A 20,016-nucleotide genomic window follows, 5' to 3' on the forward strand; every position below is an offset into this window, starting at 1 on the left:
GTATGTATTTACTCTGAACCCTCCTCGTACTGAGGTCCGTGTATGCCAGGTGTTGTGATGTTTCCCTCGGTCACCATTACTTTTTTTTTTTCTTGCGTGTACAGATGTGAACATGACGAATTGAAAACTTTTAGATGGAGACCCCAGCTATCTGTCCTCCACCCACTCCCCTAGTCCTGACTCCTCCTACGTTAATGCATAAGAAACAAGGAGGCAGAAGGAGACAGGCTGGTGGAACCTTTGGTGTTCTAATGACAGCTTGATTAGATCCATAAACACTCCTGTAGGTTGTGTGTTTAGATGGTTAAGATGAAGAAATTAGGTCTCTGTACATCCAGTTCTTTGTCAAGAATGGTCTGAAATAAGAGCCTGTTATTTACCTTGATGTACTTAACTTCCTTACATGCTTTGAGCTGTGTGTAAAGTGTCATCCTAACCCTAACATAAGTTGAATTCCTTTCTGTTGTCATGCATAATAATAATAAAGGGGATCTGTCACTGATAAGTGGAAGAATATGACTCAACTGAAAGGGAAATACTAGCCTAAATAAAAACTAAAAATTGTATCCGGTCTCCTGTGGAATCAGTCTGTGTGAGAGGAAGCAGTTGTGTGAAAATGTCATTTATTGTGTTGACTTGACTTTGCAATTTAGTTACACAAACAAAAACATCTTAAATTAACATTAACTACTCAAATGTGTACATATCAATGATCAAAAGCTTTTAAGGTGCAATAGAAGTCTTTGTTGTTAAATCCTTTTAGATATTCTTAGATACATTAGTAAGCAATTTCCCCTTGGAGATCATTTAAATTCAAATTAAAACATTTTATTCCTTCTTAAACAGACCAGGTAAACGTGACGCAGGTACCAGGTGAGGACTTGTGCATGAATCAGAGTTTGTACATCTGGGCTTTTCTTTCCACTTCACTGACGTATTTTTCCGAGATTCCTGTAGCCCTGGATGTTGACAAAGGGATATCAGATTTTTTTAATTTATTGGACACTGACAGTGGAGCTCCATGACATTAATGATAAAATATCAACCCCTGTTCACCTGCTCATACTTACTTAAGCTCCTCAAGTTTCTTCTTTTTGATCTCATCAAGGCGTACGCGTCTCTGCCGGGCTTCCTCGATGAGCCGATCAGCCTCTTTGAAGGTTTCACAGCGCTTTGCTATGGCTGAGAGCTCACTTTCCCTCATCTGCTGTCGGATGGCCTGTGCGTGGCGGTGCGCTTTCTGATTCTGCCTCTCCTCCTCCTGCTCCTGTTTGGCTATCGCCTCCTGCTGTGCTCTGTGCGAAGAAAGGTAGAAGTGGCAAAGAAAATTATAAAGCAGTGTGTTATGATAATGGGATTTTTTTCTCTCTCAAAGAATTCTTTCTTTCTTACTTCAGCACCCTTGCAAACTCTGCCTTCTTCTGGGCACCTTCAATGGACAGGCAGTGCATTTTGCTGTGAACCTGTTCTAAGCAAGCCTCCCTCAGCATTGCTTCCTCCTGTGCTTTCTTTGCCGCCAGCTCTCTCTCCTTTCTCCTCCATTCTCTGTCTGCAATTTCTTGGTTCCTCCGAGCACGAAGCTCATCCTTCATTCAAATCCGCAAACACAAGTAGATAAGTGCATTTGAAAATATGAAAAACTTCAATAGGGTTAATAGACGGAGCAGGTGTCACTTCTATTGGCTTTCAATCAGTTAGTAGTTTGATTCCTGACCTGTTCTGCCTTGTGGTCTTTTGCTTTTTCTTGCTGGGCCAGCAGCCTGGCTATCTCCAACTCCTTCTCCTTCCTGATTCGGTTTTGTTCTGCTTCATATTCTGCTTCCTGCCCCTGCAGCGGCCAGGAAATGGCAATGTGAAACAATATAAAACAAAATGCCCACTTAACACATGCAGCTGGAAGAGAAATCAGCATTTCAATACCAAATTGAATATTTTTTACATGATGACCTGTTTGTTTTTGATGTATTCCATAGCTCTCATAGTAGCCAGCCTCTCCTCTTCCATCCTCTGTTCCTTGGCTCGCATAGTCTCAGCATTTATGCGCATAGACTCCTCCTGCAGAAGCTTTTGCGCCACTTTCTTCTTCTCTAGGGCCTGAAAAAAAGAGATCAGAGAAAAAATAACTGATTCCAGTGCATATCTGTGTACTGTACATGTGGCTGCATATCCCTCTGTACTGTTTGTGTTTTAGTGTGTTTGTATGTGTAGAGCATCTGCACCTCAAGGTCTTCCAGGTTCATTTTCTCCTGCTTCTCTCGTATCTGCTGTCTCTCTTGCTCTTTTATCTCATCTTCGACTTTCTTCTCCTCCCGATGCTGCTCGATTTGGTCATAAATTTGCTGCATTCCTCTGAAATATAACACACATGTGGTGGCAATGCTCCTAGTTTACCTTCACTGCTCATCAGTAGCCTCACGATTAGAAAATGGTCTAATGACAAACGTGTAAATAGTTTCCTTGAGTCAAATAAATTTGCAATTTCTTCACCCTAAAAGAAAGTACCATCAGGTTGAGGAAAGACTGAAATGATTTTTTAAAAACGTCATAATTTCAGAACATAAATGTGTTTGTATGTGCTCCCTTTACCTGATCCTCTGCTGTTTGCGCAGCTCATCAATCTTCTCCTCAGTCTCCAAAGCCTTGCGGCGCTCTACTTCCATCATGATGTCCAGACGCTTCTCCTCCTCTGCCATCTCCGCCTCGAGCTGTTTCTTCTCCTGGATCTGGGCGTCAAGTATGGCTTGACACTGAGCACCCTGAATCAGCTGAAGGAATCACACACACACACACACACACAGAAGTACGAATGTTCATGTGTCATGCACGCCATGCCCATTTTCTTTTTCTTTTTGTAATTTTGGCATCCACAACTGTCTCCTGCCTGATTGAGCTTTTTGATCTCATCCTCTCGCTCCATCCTTGAAGCGTTGGCCCGCTCCATCAGGCGCCGTGCACGGTCCTGGGCCCCCAGTTCCAGCTCAGTCAGTGCCTGGTTCTTCTTAAAGGACAGGTCTGCCTTATAAATTTGAAGCCTTGCTTCCTCTGCACTTTTCTGGATAGGGAGTACATTAAAAAAGCCAAGTGAGCTTACTGTGTTATTATAAATTTGCAAACCCAATGACTTTTTTTTTTTTTTTTTTTTACAGGTCTACTGGAGCGGTGTTCTTCTGTCTTCCCCGCCTTGTCCAGAACCCGGGACGTTGCCATCCGCTGAAACTCTGCTGATGGGATAATGACAGCCCCTCCTAAAGGATCGTGGCGTGGGATCCTAGCAGAGTGACAGGTTGTAGTTTGTTAGCAGAGAATGTATAAAAGAAGTGGACGTGGCCTCTGCAATGTCACCCACTGGTTTGTGGACTTCCGTTTTGAAGACTCGAGTTTGGTATTGGGGTAAAGTTTGTGTTTGACTGGATCAGCTCTAGGGCTGAGTGGTTTGGGTAAAATATCCAATTTAAATTTTTCTCACAGATATTGCTATTTTGACCTGCAAGGTGTTTTTTAAAGTCAAGCTTCAGTTTAGTATTCACTGTGTTTTAGACAGGGGCTACAAGATGGCGCAGTAAGAAGGTCGCCAGTTCTTTGTGCGTGAAGTTTGCATGTTCTCCCCGTGCAGCGTGGGTTCTCTCCGGGTTCTCTGGCTTCCTCCCACAAGTCCAAAAACATGTTGAGGTTAATTGGTGATTCTAAATTGTCCAGAGGTGTGAGTGTGAGTGTGCTTGGTTGTCTGTAGCCCTGCGATATACTGGCAACCTGTCCAGGGTGTCCCCTGCCTTCGCCCTAAGTCGGCTGGGATAGGCTCCAGCCCCCTCGCGACCCTAGTGAGGATTAAGCGGTGTCTAGATAATGGATGGATGTGCTTTAGACAGAAACTTGTGATGCAGCTATACCACATGAGGGGCCATCAAAGGCATGATGTCACAAGGAGAATTGCATGAAACTGTAAAACCACTGACATGACATGACAAGGTTTAAACCTTGGCTCAGATATGCTGCAAGATGTAAGAGGTGTTGCTAATAAATAATAGACTTATGTCAGTGAAACCACAGCGTCCATGCCAGAAGCATACATTGATCAATGGGCAGCATAAACAATCCCTAAAAGTTTCAGTCAGGTCAAGTTAAATCTCCTCATTTAATAGCCACACTTCATATGTCCTAAGCTACAGTCTTTGTAATTTTCTGAGTGGATTGTTTTAAAATTGTGATTTAAAATTGATTAATTGTTCAACTTTAATCAGTGACCACATATGGACCAGAGAGTGGATCTGTTGAGGAGCAAACTCTGGATCTGACTCAGAAACCAAAGACACCAAACAGTGCATCACCATCCAATAAGGCCTATGTAACCATAGTGATACACTTTAACTTGAACACATGCCACAAACACTAAACACACATCTTTAACTGAACGTTGGTCAACTTTGGCTGAATAGCTACCATTACATTAATCTAACTCACTAGATGTGGGCTGCAAGTATAAGTCTGCTGCTGACTATGCATTTCATGTGGCTTTCTCTTCCCCATCCATTATCTGCCTGTTATGCATTTCAAAATCCCCTTCACTACAAGAAACAACAACACCACCACCACACTGAACATTTTTGCAGATGATTTGGATTGGACAGAAAGGCAGCCCTTACAGTTAATTTCGATGAGTTTGTGGTCAGACCATTCAATAATGCAGAATGGTCTGACATTAAGTTTTTGTTACCACAGGTTACCACAGGTTAAGTGAAGTGGGGTCAGATATTATTAGCACAGCAGACACTAGCTAAAGTGCTTGGCTAGAAAAATACTTTATTTATCCCAGAAGGGAAATTCAATAAGAATAGAAAGGTGCAGTAGTAATTCAACAGTGATCAACATTAATTTAGATGCTAGTTTTGGCTAGCAAACAGCTTAAAATGCACTTGGTATAAAAACGAACTGCTTAAAGTGTCTTTTAGTAAAACTGAACAGCTGAGAAAGATATTTTTGGGTGGCCAGAATGTTATAGTTAACTTTCATGAAGTTAAAAGAAGCTGTGACAGGGTTCTGAAACAAAAACAGGGGCAACACCCAAATACATGAACATATGTTGTATGACCCCTCTATCCTCAGGGGTCGCGTAAGGCATACTTGGCCAAAGACGGCATGTATATAAACACATAAACAGCATGTACTTATAATATGTAATACTATATGAATATATATGTCCATACTTTTTAAGTGTGAAAGGATCATTTAACAGCAAAGTTCAGAGTCTCCCTCTGCTGGCCTTTAGAAAGAATACATGTTTTAAAGCACTGAAGCCTTCACTCCATTTATCTTTACCAGTCTCTAATGTTTGTTAGGTGTGATTTTGGTATTCAATTCAATTAACTTTATTTGTCCCCTGGGGGCAATTTAAGGCACGTAGAGTAATTGTATAGCTAAAAGACAACATGTGCTCTCACAGACTAGGAAAAAAATTACCTACTGAAACACTAAATCTACAAATATACAAACAATGCAAGCTGCTCTGGTTGTCTGGGCAACCGCATAAGCAAGTCTATCTATTGCAAACACCTTCATACAATCATGATCAGCATTTTTCATCTCTACAACAGCCAACAGCTCTAAATTATAGGAACAGATTATTAAGGAAGTTGCACACAATTTTCAAATTTGCTATGTGTTATTTTCAAATATAATTTAGCTGCTCAAGCTGCGTTCAGATCTAAAGATAAATTGGTAGAGCCTACCTGAGATTGCGAATGAGGTCTTTGGTAATGATCTGAATTGTCTCTCCTTCTTTCTTCTTCTGGGACCCGTCCTTTGTCTTGGTGGCTGAGGCTGCACGTTTGTCTACCTGTAATGTCATTGACTGGTGTCAGATAGCAACAACTCACAAACCCATTCACGATTTGTACTTTTTCCGACCTTGCAGCTACATACAGAGCATCACTAGTAATATAGTTGTATACAGCAGACACCTGGCTGTCTGTGTTGGGATGTGGTTTGTATCACACTCACCGGTGTTGGGCTCCCGAACAGGGTTTCATCCACCTGAGAGTTGGGGGCCAGTGTGCGGTACCGGCCGGGATAAGATCTGCCCCTGGAGGTGGTGGAGCTGGAGGCGAGTCTCTGTGGGGACCAACGATAAGGACAGTCAGGTGGTGTTTTGAAAAAGTGACACAACATGGATCCCTATTTAACCGTTAACGTTAAACTTACCATGATCCTCGATTGTCAAAGGCAGCGGAAAGCGGAGAAGAAATTATTTTAACTAAACGACAGTTTTAGTAGTTTGTTGTTAACTAGCTTCACTGACTAGTAATACGACTTCAACGGCCAGTGTCGTTATAGTAATTGAAATATTCTGTTTGTCTGTTGCCATGGAAACGAAGCAAGGAGGCGGGGCTCGCTAAACTACAGTGTGCCGTCCACAATAACACAACCAAACAAAAACAGGATACAGCAGCTAAGCCTCCCACAAAGTTAGCAGTAAATGTAAATGTTCCCTTGTTCCCTCTCCTGTGTTCTAACTGTTTTAACTGTAAAGTCCCTATTTTAAAAGGTAGTAACTTCTGATTCGGAGTCAGCAGTCGAGGGAAAACGTAGGAAAACTTGCAGTGCCGTAAGCCATCGTAGACATGTTAGGTACACCTAAAACACTGTCTGCAGCCCACGTTCACATTTGTTACATTTATTATAATTGTTCGCGAAATGTTCCTTTTGTGGCTCAGCGTTCATGTCATTTGTCTTGAATTGTCACAGTTAATGTTAACAGCAGCACTGTGTTTGTATCACAGAAGAGCTCTTTCATTCAGCCGTGTCAGTGACATTAGCTCTGGGCGGTGCCAGCGCACCACATGATGCGGAAGCTGCACATTCTGTTCGCTTGGTGAGCAGCTTCTATACAGCCTCACTGCAATCTGAGGTGGTACTTTAAGAAAAGGGTGTTTATAACCTGCCTGCACAGAAAAGAAGAGCTGGACAAAAAGACACTGGTGGTTTATTGGCACTCAAGTACAGTATACTTTTTTTTTTTACACAATACTTCCTGTAAATTGTGTGATTTTAGCACTTTTTAACTGACAGATTTGACTCATGATTTGATCCAGATTCACTTGCCCACAGCCCATATTTGGAGTTTTTAGACAGCAACAGATACTTAAGTTGAATCTATTGCATGTGTGTCTGGCAGGTCTTATGCTGATGAAGATCACCACGTTTCACTTCGTTTGGAGAGGAGCCTCCCCCTGATCTGCACTACCTATTGGACTCCCCAGTAAATCATTAAACACACAAGTCAGAGGATTCCTTCCATAACATCTTCACGCTGACGCACAGCAGCAAAGCAAAAACAACGCCAAGGTCGCTGTTAAAACAGAAGGACTGATGCCTCAAGGAAACAACACAATATATTCAGTGTTCATGTCACAAATTGATGGTTTCTTTTTCCAAACCTGGGCGGCCTGCAGCACATGGCAGCAAACCCAGATTCAATCAGCCGCAGGGCAGTGAAGTTGACCATTAACCTCCTGCGCTGATTGCAAACACCTCTTCACTTGCAAGCAGCTGCTTCTGCACAGTGGATCCTGAAGCAAAGTTCAGTGTCACAGGCAGCAGAAGTCTGTCAAACGGCAGGAGCTTGCTCCCTTCCCTGGATTGTCTTCTGTTTTTCTCTTTTTTTGTTACAGGACTACATCTGCAATCATGGCAAAAGCAAACTATGGATACTACAGAGGCACTATATTTCTGGCCATGTTTGTGGGCTACACGCTGTACTACTTTAACAGAAAGACTTTTTCCTTTGTGATGCCCTCGCTTATGCAAGAAATTAAGCTGGACAAGGATGACCTGGGTATGAGACACTTGGTTTATTCCTGTTACATATGTATTGCATGCCTTCTTCTAAAAGTCATAATAAATAGACGAAGATAAGTTTTTACTTGTGTTAACATCACAAGTGTGACTCTGACTAACTTCTACCCATGCGGTTATATTGACATGTCCTTGCACGTTTGACTTTTTTAATGAACTCTCGTACAGCTGTGATTTATCCTGATATATGAGCTGTGTGTTTTAAAATGAACTGCGAGAGCTTTATCTGCTGTGTGTTCCCTCCTCTCCTGCACTCTCTCTGTTCAGGCATGATCACCAGTAGTCAGTCTTTGGCCTACGCTATCAGCAAGTTCATCAGCGGCGTGCTTTCGGACCAGATCAGTGCCCGCTGGCTCTTCTCCATTGGCCTGTTCATGGTGGGAGGCATCAACGTGGTCTTCTCTTGGTCCTCCACTGTCGCTGTCTTCTCTGCACTGTGGTTTCTCAATGGTCTGGGACAAGGCCTGGGCTGGCCTCCCTGTGGCAGGGTGCTGCGGAAGGTATATGACCCACATCCTTGTATATCAGTGCTGCAATATGCTGGCATCTGCTTCAACGTCTAGATTTTTATCTCACATGTTATAAAGAATAGACAGGGGCCAGAATACTCTTTGTCAGGAGCATACAGTGTGAACTGGGTTAAGTTATAGGCACAAACAAATCAAGTCCAAATCAGGAACATGAAACACATAAAAGAACAAGTCACAATAGAAACATTAGAGTTTTTTTTTTTAATTAAATGATACTACAGATTAAACACCTAATATGCTCAGTACAGTCAGTTGACACTGACTAAAATTAATCTAAGTTCATGTAACCAACTATTTTATAATACAGTTCAAATGTACGCTATGGTTTCTATACCTGTATATGCCATGGCATTTAAAAAAACAAGACAAATAAATAAAACTGATAAGAAGGTCTTCATATATTTTCTGTCAAACCCTGATGAAGATGTCATTTTGATCTCTGCTCGTGTGGCCTGTTCATTTTCCAAAGCCTCAAATGTAGAAGGTGTCTCTTAAAACTGATGTCTGTGCACATGTTGTTTTGCACCTAACACCACATTGTGTATTGTGCACTCAAAACATTGCAACGTGGAATCTTACGAGTACTTTAAACACAATCGATAAAAAATCGAGCAAGAAGGCAGCAGGAAACCTGTTGCCAAAGAAAAGTGGATTTATTGTCTAATAAATGTTGGATTTGTAAAATGTACGAATATTAGAGGTTATATTTTTGATTAAGGAAGGATATTTTTGCTGCTTGAAAATTCAGTAGACTGTCACAACATGTGACATGGCAACTGTCTAATATTTTCCTTTCTCTTCTTAGTTGCTCTCAGTTCACTTAATCTATCCTCTGTGTATATCAAAGGCCAGATTATGACACTTGGCTGTCAGCGCTGCCATGAATTCATGTTATTCTTCTCTATTTTCTACAGTGGTTCGAGCCCTCTCAGTTCGGGACATGGTGGGCAGTTCTCTCCTGCAGCATGAATCTTGCCGGCAGCTTGGGCCCCATTATCGCCACGGTTCTGGCCGAGAGTTACAGCTGGAGAGCAATACTCTCTGTCTCCGGGATGATTTGTGTGGCACTCTCCTTTGTGTGCCTGCTGGTTATCAAGAACGAGCCTAAGGATGTGGGGCTGCCCAACATAGAGGCAGTGGCCAAGAAGAGCAAAGGAGGTGAGACTGTGGCTGAATCTTGTTTAAACATGCAGGCATTGCTCAGATAGCTGCATTGTGGACATGTGTGTTGTATTGCATGAGTTTCCAGTGTTATGACTAAAGGTCACTGACTTGGTGGACTCTGCACCCAGTGTGCCCCTCGCATGGCATCGGTGTGAGTGGAGTCTGGCTCATACTTGGGCAAAGTGAGAACTTAGTATGTGAGCCCAAGAGATGTTTTATTCATGAATCTGATGAGAGGACGAGCTCCCTCCCTCCTTCACCCCAGCCATGTGGATATCTTGTTACACCCACTGTGTCATGTTGATACTAATGTACATACAAACAGGGCTTTAAAACATACAAGTTTGCAAATATTGATTGGTCTTCTGCCTCCTGTTTAGGATCCTCCAGCGATGAGAGCACCCTGTCTGAGTTCCTGCTGTCACCCTACCTGTGGCTGCTGTCCGTGTCCTACCTCGTGGTGTTTGGGGTGAAGACAGCCTGCACTGACTGGGGCCAGCTGTTCCTCATCCAGGACAAGGGCCAGTCCACACTCATGGGTATGGAAGAGGGGGAGAGGAGGCACCTCCAGAGTCTTTTATTACATACTCTGAAGGTCCAGCTTATCATTTCTTGTGAATCACTGTGTTCCTCTTCATAGGGAGCTCATACATGAGCGCTTTGGAGGTTGGAGGCCTGTTGGGGAGTCTTGCAGCAGGATACTTCTCTGACAAGGCTGTGGCCAAAGTGAGTTTTCTTTTTGTTCAAATATTTATTCTTATTGTTTTCATTATTTTACACTTTATATTTTAATGTTTTTATTGCTAATTTTATCTTACTTTCCTTTTATGTGTATTCCTACTTCTTGGTTTATTTGTCTCTCTGATCACCTATGTTAGAAAAATTCAGTTCAGCTTTGAGTGAAAAGGTACGACATGTTCACTGTTAGAATAGACGTCAAAAATGTTTCATTTCCTTACCAAAATTGAGTTGGACCACTTATCCTCATTTTGTGACCGCATGGAGTTTTGCAAGACTAGCCACACCTTTACCTGACCAGTGTTGTGATTATGCTTTTAGTTTGAATATATGTCCTTATTTTGTGCAGCAAGGGATGAGAATCTATGGCAATCCTCGACATTTCATCCTGATCTGCATGATGGCTGGAATGTTTGTGTCCATGTACCTGTTCAGAGTCACAGTTACTCCTGACAGCTCAAAGGTAACGCTGACATCCCAATGGACACAAATCTACTTCTGCACATCAGATTTGGTCATCATCACAGATGTATCTCTCCTCTGTACATTCAGGTGTGGATACTCAGCTTGGGTGCAGCTTTTGGATTCTCCTCTTATGGACCAATAGCATTGTTTGGAGTTATAGCCAATGAAAGTGCCCCATCTAACTATTGTGGGACATCACATGCCATTGTTGCCCTGATGGCCAACAGTAAGTTTATTTCAGAATCACTCCAATCTTCTCGCAACAACACAACCTTAATACACTGTAGGACTTGCAGCCTGTGTAAGACAACTCCTACATGCCTGTATACTGATAATACCAATAGCTTAGTTTAGATAAGATACAAAACTCTGCAGGACACACTTAGTATTTTTGTGACTATTTGTGTGTTATGCTTTCCATGTTCTCTAATCCTTAAAGTGAACTTATCCATTCGTGTTTTCTTAGTCGGTGGCTTTCTTTCCGGACTACCATTCAGCACCATTGCCAAGCACCACGGCTGGGAAATGGCCTTCTGGGTAGCAGAGATCGTCTGTTTAGTCACCGCCATCGGATTCTTCCTGCTACGTAACATCCGAACCAAGATGGGACACGTGTCCAAGAAGGCAGACTAACATCATTACGCCTCATCCTCTGCCCTCAGAGGAAAACGGAAAAATTTGAGCCCTGATTGTATTTTCATATTTTTTCTGAGTAGATTTTTTTATACCACAATGTTTCCACTGTCAGTTTTGCATTACATAAACAGGAATCAAGCTGAGCACTTTGTCTTCAAAAAACCTGTTGTGCAAGGTGCTTCTTTATACAAAGTATTTACAGCCTGAACGTGGTCAATCAGTTACTTGGCAAGGAAAGGTAAATGATGACTGCACATTATGTAAATCACATAATGAATTGTGGCAAAAACAAAATTACGCACAGTTTACTCTTCAAAGGCCACTGCAATATGTCAATGGTAAGAGTGCCAAACTAAAGCCTGGTTTAAAAAATGGTACACTAAACATCTGGGTTAAAAAAAGAAATGTTATAATCATGAATGGACGTATAAGACTTACACAATACTTTCTGAAAAACGCACAATGTGTGGGCTGCATTATGAGAGCAGTCAAAGGCTTGAATAAATTATACTTTGTTGTTATGCTTTTTCAGTTATTTTAATAATTTATGCACAATGCCCAACACACTACTTTGAGATTACTCAGCATTTCATTATACATGCAGCCAAAAACAAAAGTGATGCACAACATTTACATACAGTGTGTCATTTAATCTTAAGTATTTACAAGACATATTATATTTACAAAGTGTTCATGAGCGACTGGGGGGGAAGAAACTAGTCAAAAAAAATGAAAAAAAAAAATCCAAACAAACCCAATAACAATCCACTTGTTTCTTTCCAATCTGTGAATCTTTTGTCCTCACTGGTTTAAGACCCAGCTCCAAAGTTTCCAGCTTTCTCTGCAACCTCCAGTGCACTCTTTAGATTCTGATCAAAAAGTTCACACCTGAAAATCAAAGGACAAGGATTTAATGTGCGGGTGTAAGACAACGGACACTGGACTTGCAATCTGCAATGTGACACACACTACAAAACTAAATTTAGGACATAAAAATACAACAGAATGAACTTCATTCTATTTATTACCTGATTGGCATTTCCAGAGAATAAAAAGGGTTCTTGAGGGCAAAATCTGAATAGATCTCATAAATCTTCCTCAACAGCGCATCAATACCAGATTGTCGAGGATCTGCCAGCACTATAAACTTTATCCCTGAGAGAGTAAAGAGGGAACAAGAAATGAGAGAGACCAAAGTTTAAATCAGTCACTGTCAAATGTACCACAGGCAGTAAGGTATATTTTACAGGCTGCTTTAACAGGAAGTTAGTGACCAGGGAAGTTTTTAATGGGCAAATATGAGCTGGACGTTGTCGTTTCTGCATTTTTTTGACAATGGTCTACTAACAGCCAAAATGTGATTGTGCTGTTTTAGTTCCAAATTTCTGATCACTTAAGCACATACTGCTGCTGCATACTGCTTTCAGATACTCATTCAAAAAACATGAAATATATTCTTGATCACAGTCAGCTATAAAATTTCTTCTTTGTCTTTTTACTTACGATCACACTTGTTTGCACCACTGACCTGTGAGAGTCTGGAAGCAGTGGAGTTTGAAGACATCCGTTTCTAGCATCTCAATCCCTGAACTGCCAACTTCAGGGGACAGCTGAGAACCGATGGCAAACAACCTACAGAAAAATCACATATATAGCCATGTTGATTTGTGTGTGAGACACATTAGACCTCAACAAGTCCTGAGTTAATTTGCCGCCTTTCACTGGAAAAAAAAGAAAGATCACAGCTAGATATACAAGAAGGTCCTGAGTAGTTCTCAGTGGTGTATTACGTGCCTTGTCCTGATGCTTGTCAGCATTAGATCTTGAATCTGGTCCTACTAAACCACGCTGCAGTCCCAGAGAAAACATAAAACATATAGATGGGTGACAATTTAAAGGGAAAACATTATGAAGTCTCTTCATAAGGTGTTGGATCCCAATGTGCTGCCAGGAAAGCTTCAGTTTACCTTGACATTGATTCTGCAAGTCTGTGAACTCCACAACAGTGATGGAACCCCTTTCTTTTAAATGATCTTCCCTCATTAGGTGTTTTGATGATGATGGTGGACAGCATCGTCTAACATACTGGTCCAAAAATATCCCACAGGTGTTTAACTGGGTTGATATCTGGTGACTGTGAAGGCCAGTTTACATCATTTTATACTCATCAAACTATGTGGTGACCCTTCATGCACTATGGACGAGGGTAGTCTGGAAGCCACCACTCTCATCGCCGTAGAAATATCTTATCATGACAAAGGTGACCGCTCAAAATAACCAGCCATTGATTTGAATTGACGCTTCTGTCTAAGAGAACGAGTGGACCCACACCATACCACCAAAATGCCCCCCCAGAATAACACAGACCCACAGATCCCCTCACTCTAGGGATCAGGTGTTCCAGGTTTGCCTTAAATCTGTCAACCCTCTGTAGACATGACTTACGAGTGGAACATGGAGGCCAGCATCAGCTTCTCATTGGAGCTCAGACGTGCTCGTCCAAAGCGAATAGAGACTGGATAATTGGAGGGATCCTTCAAATATTCAAGGATGTCTTTTCCTTCGGACGTATTCTTTCCGATCACATCAACCCCATTGATTGACAGCACTGCGTGGCCCACTGAGGAATCACAACACAAGTAGTGGTTTAGTTTCAGAAAATATGCCTTAAAGTCAGACTGTCAGTCAAGTCATATAGTTTAATGACCGAATAATTACACCGTAACATCCTGATAAACTGTCACATCTGTGAGATAGGTTCTTTAAATGCAAAATGAAATGTAGCTAATACAGAAAGCATTTAGCTAACCTAATCGGTGGGAAAGTATCCAGATCAGTGGAACCTAACGAATAGGATGCATGATATGGAAGTCTTGTCAATATTAGACCATGTACTTTCGTCCGACTTGTTTAGCTAGAACACCATATAGTGTTTAATGGGGTTTCCACTGCAGCTAGCTCATGAAACATGCTACCGCTGTGCTGTGAAACGTCACCTCGTATTCCGTCCCGCTGTCCGAACGAAACCACGACCTTTTCATCATGATGCTTCAGCACTAAATCTAAAGGATAGCTGAAGGTTTTCTCGACCTCCGCTCTCGGCACGTAGTTGTCATATTGGTAAATTAAACCTCCAGCTTTATTCACGACATACACACTGAATATCACCATCTTTGCGACGTCCTGCTCAGCTGACAAAAAATGTCACGTGACTTCAGCGTTTTGGCTAAGATTGAACGTTTAAATTTGCTCTTTCTCATCCGGTTTGAATTTGTAATGTTTTTATCCACTTAATAATCTCGACCGTTCCGGTCTGTGTATTATAATGTGTTTCTGTAGGCTGATATAAATGATTAAAGTCAAGAAAGCGAAGAAACATTAGAAAACTACAGTTCCCATAATCCCCAGTCTCACTTCCGCATATACAGGTTGTCTAAGGGGCTCGTGCACGGGCGAACTTCCTTTCGCTCCGACATCTTGACGAGGAAACATGGTGAGGACAGTTACTACACGTTTTGTGGAAGCAAATTAAACATTTTCAGTTTTACGTTGACTTTTTCAGAGTCTTAACTATTCGGAATATGTTGAGGTAGGAATGCGCTGTTCTACGCTGTGATAGGAGAGCGTGGATGAAGCAAGAAATAGTGCAATTTTACTCGTTTAGCGAATGGCTTGCTAGCTAGCCAGTGTGCTAAATCTACCATGCTTCCAGCTATATTATGCATCCCGAAAACGAGCCGAATAAAGTTGTCCCTAATAATTCCACATCAATGATAACAATGTATGCACACGAATATTGAGTAATTCGAATTATATCAGCTAATGGAAACGATGAGAATAGCCCGCAGTGATGATAGTGAGACAAGAAACACACTTTGAAGACAAGGCCGTTCCTTGCCGGTCAGCCGGTTACAGTGTAAACGGATGTCTTTGTCAACTAGCTTTATCTTCATTCCGATTACATTCTTATAAAGCATTCTCGTCCTTTAATACGTTATATGTGCTACCATGTCGCACATGTGCTACAGCCTGAGTGTGAAGCGGTGTGTAGCGTTAACTTGATGTCGTCTGTTTCCAGCCTCCTAAGCAGGACAAGAAGAAGGACACTGGGAAGTCCAAAAAGGACAAGGACCCAGTCAACAAGTCTGGAGGCAAAGCCAAGAAGAAGGTATGCAGTGGTTTCTGAGTAGTTTGAATGCAGTGCACCGTGGAACTTTCCTCATCATTGAAACAAAATGTCTCTGTTATTGTGAGCAGAAGTGGTCCAAGGGAAAAGTGAGGGATAAGCTCAACAACCTGGTCCTCTTCGACAAGGCCACATACGACAAGCTGTACAAAGAGGTTCCCAACTACAAACTCATCACCCCCGCTGTTGTGTCAGAGAGGCTGAAGATCCGTGGCTCTCTGGCCAGGAACGCCCTCCAGGAACTGCTTGCCAAAGGTGAAACTTACATTTTTAGTTTCAGGCCCCAAACATTGCAGGTTGGATCGATATAACAAAAGTCTTCTCATAGATAATGGCCTTGAAAGGTTGTGATAGTGGGGCAGATAGGGCAATGGTAATAGCCTGTTCTGAAATAGTGCTTTTGTAACTTAACTTACAAACGCTTGACAATATGTTACCTATTCCCACATACAGTCACACAGTGATGGCAGAGCTGCCATGCATGATACATGCCTGCCATTGAGAGCAAACATGTGAAAGGGCTGGTGATTAAGCTTGCAGTTAGTAAACAACCCGTTCACTGCTTTGAGCCACAGTCACCAACTCTTTTATTGAACAACAAAGTTGTGTTGGTAAAAGTAGAGAAGCACTAGAAGAGCTGGAGAAGCAAAAAAAAAAAAAAACAAGTGTCGGCATATGTTTACAATTATTTATTTTTTTTGCATCAGATAAACTAATCTAGAGAAAACTCAGTTCGAGGTTGTAAATGAGAGCTTGGCAGAATGTTTTCTTCAACCATCAAGAGAAAGCTTATTCACCAGAATGCATATAGTAAACTCTAAGGGCAGAGGTGGAGATGGTTCTAGCTCAAGCTCTACCAAAAAGCGACAATCACATTTCTATCCATCTACAGTACTGTGATGCAACATTAAGCTCATCTGATGAATACTCCCCATAGTCATCAGCTCTGCTCATTGGCTGTGTCTAATGTTTATAAATGCTTATGCTGTATGCATCCAGGCCAGAGTACTTTTGTAACAGTTCATCATTTGTTCCACAATGACACTGATGTGTTTGGGTGATATGCAGTCTGACTACTTGTCATTTCGTTTGAGATCATTTAGCCTCTCCTCTTAAAAATATTCCAAATACAAAATGCTAGATGAAAAGAAGTTATATAACAGCGAATGCTATTTTAAAACACTTAAATAATGTAGAACCGTCATGCATCCCAGCACATGTCAAGTAAATGGTTTATATAAAAAATGGTTAATTTTTTTTCTTTCCGTCTGCAACCTGCCACCTGTAACAAAAAAGCATTTGCTGTCTGCTTTGGATTTATTTATTTTTTTACCTTGAGATGTATTTAAGGGGGAATCATATTACTCATTGTTTCAGTGACATTGTCTTGTGGGCACTCACACATACTTTTTTTTTATTACCATCACAAATTAGAGTGCACTAAAGCATAAGCAGGTTTTCACTGACTGTGCAGCATCGTTTGCTGGTCGACAGCACTAATGACATTGTCTGTATAATTCGTGGTGCCAAAATTAAGATTTAATTTCAAAGCTCAAAAGACTTTTTAAATGTAATGGCTACATCATCTGTGTAGCCAGAACAAGTATACTGCTTGCGTTCACAATTTGTCTCTTTGTAATATATACATCTGTTCGTGTGTGGAAACTCACTCTAGACACTGTTGCGACATTGAAGTGATGCACAAAATCATGACTGAAGTGCATTGCAATGCATGCTAAGTAAAGTAAATGTATTAAGTGTTTTCTATGAATATGTGGATGAAAATGCTGACAGAACATGGTCCTGTTTTGTTTCCCAGGCATGATTAAACTGGTGTCCAAACACAGAGCACAGCTGATTTACACACGTAACACCAAGGGTGGAGATGAGGAGGCAGCAGCGGAGAAAGCATAATCAGGTACAGTAGCAGAAACCATCAAAATCATCATCCTGCCATTTTTTTAAGCTACACTCACTGACCTGCAGATTTTTTTTTCCCCACAGGTTCCCCTGTTTTGTTTCCTGCGGTGAGCTGTTTGTAATGAAAAATAAATAAAAATGTAAAGACAAAATCTCAGCTTTCTATTTGTTTTGTTTTCCCTCTTCATCCAGGTATATCAAAGTTAGATTTGTTAGTAGATTACCGTAGTGTTTGTTAGATAATAGGAAATAAGTCTAACTGAGTTGCAAAATATTTGAATACCACCCAAAAACATTTCGGTCAAGAAACCGCAAACTTAAGACTCAGAATCAGATGGAGCACGGAAAGGATTGCACTAGTCTGTTTAGTCTCAGGCTCTGTCCTGCTTTAAACTAGCTTTTTCTGTGCATTTTTGTCTCTGGTGGACTCAAAATACTGTTTTAGATCACTGAATAATAGGCTTTTGGGGAAACTCCTTCCAGGGTGAATATTTTTAGAAACTGCACTGTTGATGTGTAGCCAGAGGAAGCAGTTTTTAGTTTGTGATGTCAGTGTCATCTTGTTCGTTTACATAAGCAGTGTTTGTGCAATGGCAGATAAAGCTGAAATAGTCCTGGTACTCACTTTGCTTGCAGGACTTTTTCCATGTTTTTACATAAATACACAGTCAGTCTTCCCTACAACAATGAACAGAGGTTACAGAATCAGTTGGGCTATATCTCCACCTTTTGGTGTGGTGTGCTCTTGATGTTAATTGAGGTTTTTTTATTTATTCATTTTTCCATTTTCATGTAGATGTAAAAACAGGAGGAAAGCCCAGTTTTTAAATAGTACCCATATACGTCAGCCCTAGGCCTTAGTCAACTGAATTTATCTATTCATTCCCCATATTTTTGTTTCCTCCCACCTGAGAAGCAGTATGGATAGTAGGTAACTTAATCCTCATGCCTTGCACCAGACTAAGGTCCTCAGAACAGAAGGTGTCTCAGAACTGCAGCTGGTCCCTGGGTGATTCGCTGCCTAATGCTCCTTGAAGTTACGATGATTTGACTACAAAGAAAAATTGTTCCCATGAGTAAAGATCTTTTTGTTCTGTGTTCAAAAACGTTCTTTAAATTCTGATACTAATAACAAAGATGTAGAACAAACCATAACACAGAGGGAGGAGGGGTCACTTGGATCTGACAGTAACAGTAACACAAATCAGGTGCTCCCAGTGTGTGTTGACACAGAAGAAAGCAAGTAGATTCCTTTAAAATTCAAGGCACATTGTATTGTTGATGTGCAAAAGTTAAAAGGTGATTATGACTGCATGCTTCACATTGATCTTGTTTTGAGCACAATAATAAAGGCTTTCACTGGTTTCACATTTTGTATGTGCATGAAGGCAGTCTCCACTCGTGCAGGAATGTTGTACTCACAAGGGATGAAGGTTGTACTGACTCAAGTGCCTGTGCTGCTGGATGCATTGACACCTCATCTTGTGTGTTCTCTTACTATCAGTGTCCTTGGTAATGAAAGTCTTCAGTTCTGCACCTACACTGTGAACCAAGTGTTGTCATCCAGTAAATTTAAAGGGACATCCTGACTCAACTGATCTTGTATCCAGTGTGAGAAGGATCCTTTCTAACTTGTTTCTGGAGATTCATCATTTATGCACTCCGTTTGTCTATTGAAAGCCACAGGCAGAGAAAGGTTATGAGATATTGATAAGAATGGCATGAAATGAAGAAGCTATCTTCACTGTCAACTGTTTGCTCAGGGCATGAGATACACAGGAATCTATGTGATGGATGCTGTCAGATGTCCCTTTGTCACCGCATGGCACCACCTCCAGCAGCAGCAGCGAAACAAACTGCAGGTTTCGCAGCACCAACAGATGCACCATCCATCAGCTTGTGCAACATCAGCTTGTGAGAACACAAACACAATGCTGCCTTTGTCTTTTCACGGGTGTCTGTGTAACAAATCAGCTGTCACACATTGGAGTTCTAGTTGCAGTTTTCCACCAATGAATTTAATTGAATTTGTATTTTCTCACATTTACTTCTTGTTATGGATGAAAGTGTCTGTGACAAAGAATTAACCTGATAATGGATTTTGATTCACCACACAGAAGTACGTGTTTCTTCACATGATAACAGAAACAGTGTGTTGACACATTTTCATCATTGGAGTGTGCTGGATAACGTGTAAGTACGTTGTTGTGCTCATTCATGTAATGAAATAGTTCTGTCTTCATTTTTATACACTGTGTGCACAATGAAGATGCCTGTGGGGCTCAGAAAACACTTTAACACGCATCGTGACTTAAAATAATTTTGGGTAGCGCAATCAGTGCTTCAATAATTTCCCTGCTGTGTCACCAAAAATGAATGGGCCAGCTCTGTGAATTCATGTGTTTGTTTATTTATGAATACATCACAGTTTTAAACACTCCCTCTGGTTAAAATCCAGTTTTGTTTTTTTTTTACCTTGTTAACATGTCATTGTAGTGTTTTGTTTTGTTTTGTTTTTTTTAAATGCGA

The 20,016-nt window shown here is 41.2% G+C and overlaps 4 protein-coding genes across 4 annotated transcripts; 2 read left to right on the forward strand and 2 right to left on the reverse strand.

Annotated features, from left to right (window-relative positions):
• Nucleotides 1-631: 631 nt before the first annotated feature.
• cfap45 (cilia and flagella associated protein 45) lies at nt 632-6,258 on the reverse strand. The gene is made up of 12 exons (XM_008275917.1): nt 6,196-6,258; nt 5,995-6,105; nt 5,724-5,830; nt 3,115-3,268; nt 2,882-3,052; nt 2,587-2,765; nt 2,220-2,349; nt 1,948-2,094; nt 1,715-1,828; nt 1,393-1,586; nt 1,071-1,295; nt 632-959 (listed from the first exon to the last, which is right to left on the reverse strand). The coding sequence occupies exons 1-12, from the start codon at nt 6,196-6,198 to the stop codon at nt 893-895; spliced, it is 1,602 nt and encodes a 533-aa protein (XP_008274139.1). The 5' UTR covers nt 6,199-6,258; the 3' UTR covers nt 632-892.
• rps25 (ribosomal protein S25) lies at nt 2,070-17,602 on the forward strand. Its single transcript, XM_008275916.1, has 7 exons — nt 2,070-2,085; nt 3,975-3,981; nt 14,844-14,874; nt 15,460-15,549; nt 15,639-15,822; nt 17,387-17,485; nt 17,572-17,602. Exons 3-6 carry the CDS (start codon nt 14,872-14,874, stop codon nt 17,479-17,481), a joined length of 372 nt encoding a protein of 123 aa, XP_008274138.1. The 5' UTR covers nt 2,070-2,085; nt 3,975-3,981; nt 14,844-14,871; the 3' UTR covers nt 17,482-17,485; nt 17,572-17,602.
• Nucleotides 7,681-11,902, forward strand: slc37a4a (solute carrier family 37 member 4a). The gene is made up of 8 exons (XM_008275915.1): nt 7,681-7,828; nt 8,116-8,348; nt 9,293-9,536; nt 9,923-10,081; nt 10,183-10,268; nt 10,630-10,743; nt 10,833-10,971; nt 11,212-11,902. Exons 1-8 carry the CDS (start codon nt 7,681-7,683, stop codon nt 11,376-11,378), a joined length of 1,290 nt encoding a protein of 429 aa, XP_008274137.1. The 3' UTR covers nt 11,379-11,902.
• trappc4 (trafficking protein particle complex subunit 4) lies at nt 12,011-14,577 on the reverse strand. The gene is made up of 5 exons (XM_008275914.1): nt 14,378-14,577; nt 13,827-14,001; nt 12,910-13,013; nt 12,410-12,536; nt 12,011-12,269 (listed from the first exon to the last, which is right to left on the reverse strand). The coding sequence occupies exons 1-5, from the start codon at nt 14,550-14,552 to the stop codon at nt 12,191-12,193; spliced, it is 660 nt and encodes a 219-aa protein (XP_008274136.1). The 5' UTR covers nt 14,553-14,577; the 3' UTR covers nt 12,011-12,190.
• Nucleotides 17,603-20,016: the final 2,414 nt, after the last annotated feature.

The sequence above is a fragment of the Stegastes partitus genome, unplaced genomic scaffold (assembly GCF_000690725.1).
Source record: "Stegastes partitus isolate 25-593 unplaced genomic scaffold, Stegastes_partitus-1.0.2 Scaffold62, whole genome shotgun sequence".
Classification (NCBI taxonomy): domain Eukaryota; kingdom Metazoa; phylum Chordata; class Actinopteri; family Pomacentridae; genus Stegastes; species Stegastes partitus.

What these genes read in the sequence shown, in the direction of transcription:
- cfap45 (XM_008275917.1), bottom strand. An exon ending in AAAAAAAAAAAAGTCATTGG is followed by an intron (nt 3,053 to 3,114) that starts GTTTGCAAATTT and finishes CTCCCTATCCAG; the next exon opens with AAAAGTGCAGAGGAAGCAAG. An exon ending in AAGACCACAAGGCAGAACAG is followed by an intron (nt 1,587 to 1,714) that starts GTCAGGAATCAA and finishes ATTTGAATGAAG; the next exon opens with GATGAGCTTCGTGCTCGGAG.
- rps25 (XM_008275916.1), top strand. An exon ending in GAGGCAAAGCCAAGAAGAAG is followed by an intron (nt 15,550 to 15,638) that starts GTATGCAGTGGT and finishes TATTGTGAGCAG; the next exon opens with AAGTGGTCCAAGGGAAAAGT. An exon ending in CCAGGAACTGCTTGCCAAAG is followed by an intron (nt 15,823 to 17,386) that starts GTGAAACTTACA and finishes TTTGTTTCCCAG; the next exon opens with GCATGATTAAACTGGTGTCC.
- trappc4 (XM_008275914.1), bottom strand. Translation starts at nt 14,552, where the DNA reads ATGGTGATATTCAGTGTGTATGTCGTGAATAAAGCTGGAGGTTTAATT. An exon ending in CTGGCCTCCATGTTCCACTC is followed by an intron (nt 13,014 to 13,826) that starts GTAAGTCATGTC and finishes ATTTTTCTGTAG; the next exon opens with GTTGTTTGCCATCGGTTCTC. An exon ending in CTGCTTCCAGACTCTCACAG is followed by an intron (nt 12,537 to 12,909) that starts GTCAGTGGTGCA and finishes TTACTCTCTCAG; the next exon opens with GGATAAAGTTTATAGTGCTG.
- slc37a4a (XM_008275915.1), top strand. Translation starts at nt 7,681, where the DNA reads ATGGCAAAAGCAAACTATGGATACTACAGAGGCACTATATTTCTGGCC. An exon ending in GCTGGACAAGGATGACCTGG is followed by an intron (nt 7,829 to 8,115) that starts GTATGAGACACT and finishes CTCTCTGTTCAG; the next exon opens with GCATGATCACCAGTAGTCAG. An exon ending in TTACTCCTGACAGCTCAAAG is followed by an intron (nt 10,744 to 10,832) that starts GTAACGCTGACA and finishes CTGTACATTCAG; the next exon opens with GTGTGGATACTCAGCTTGGG.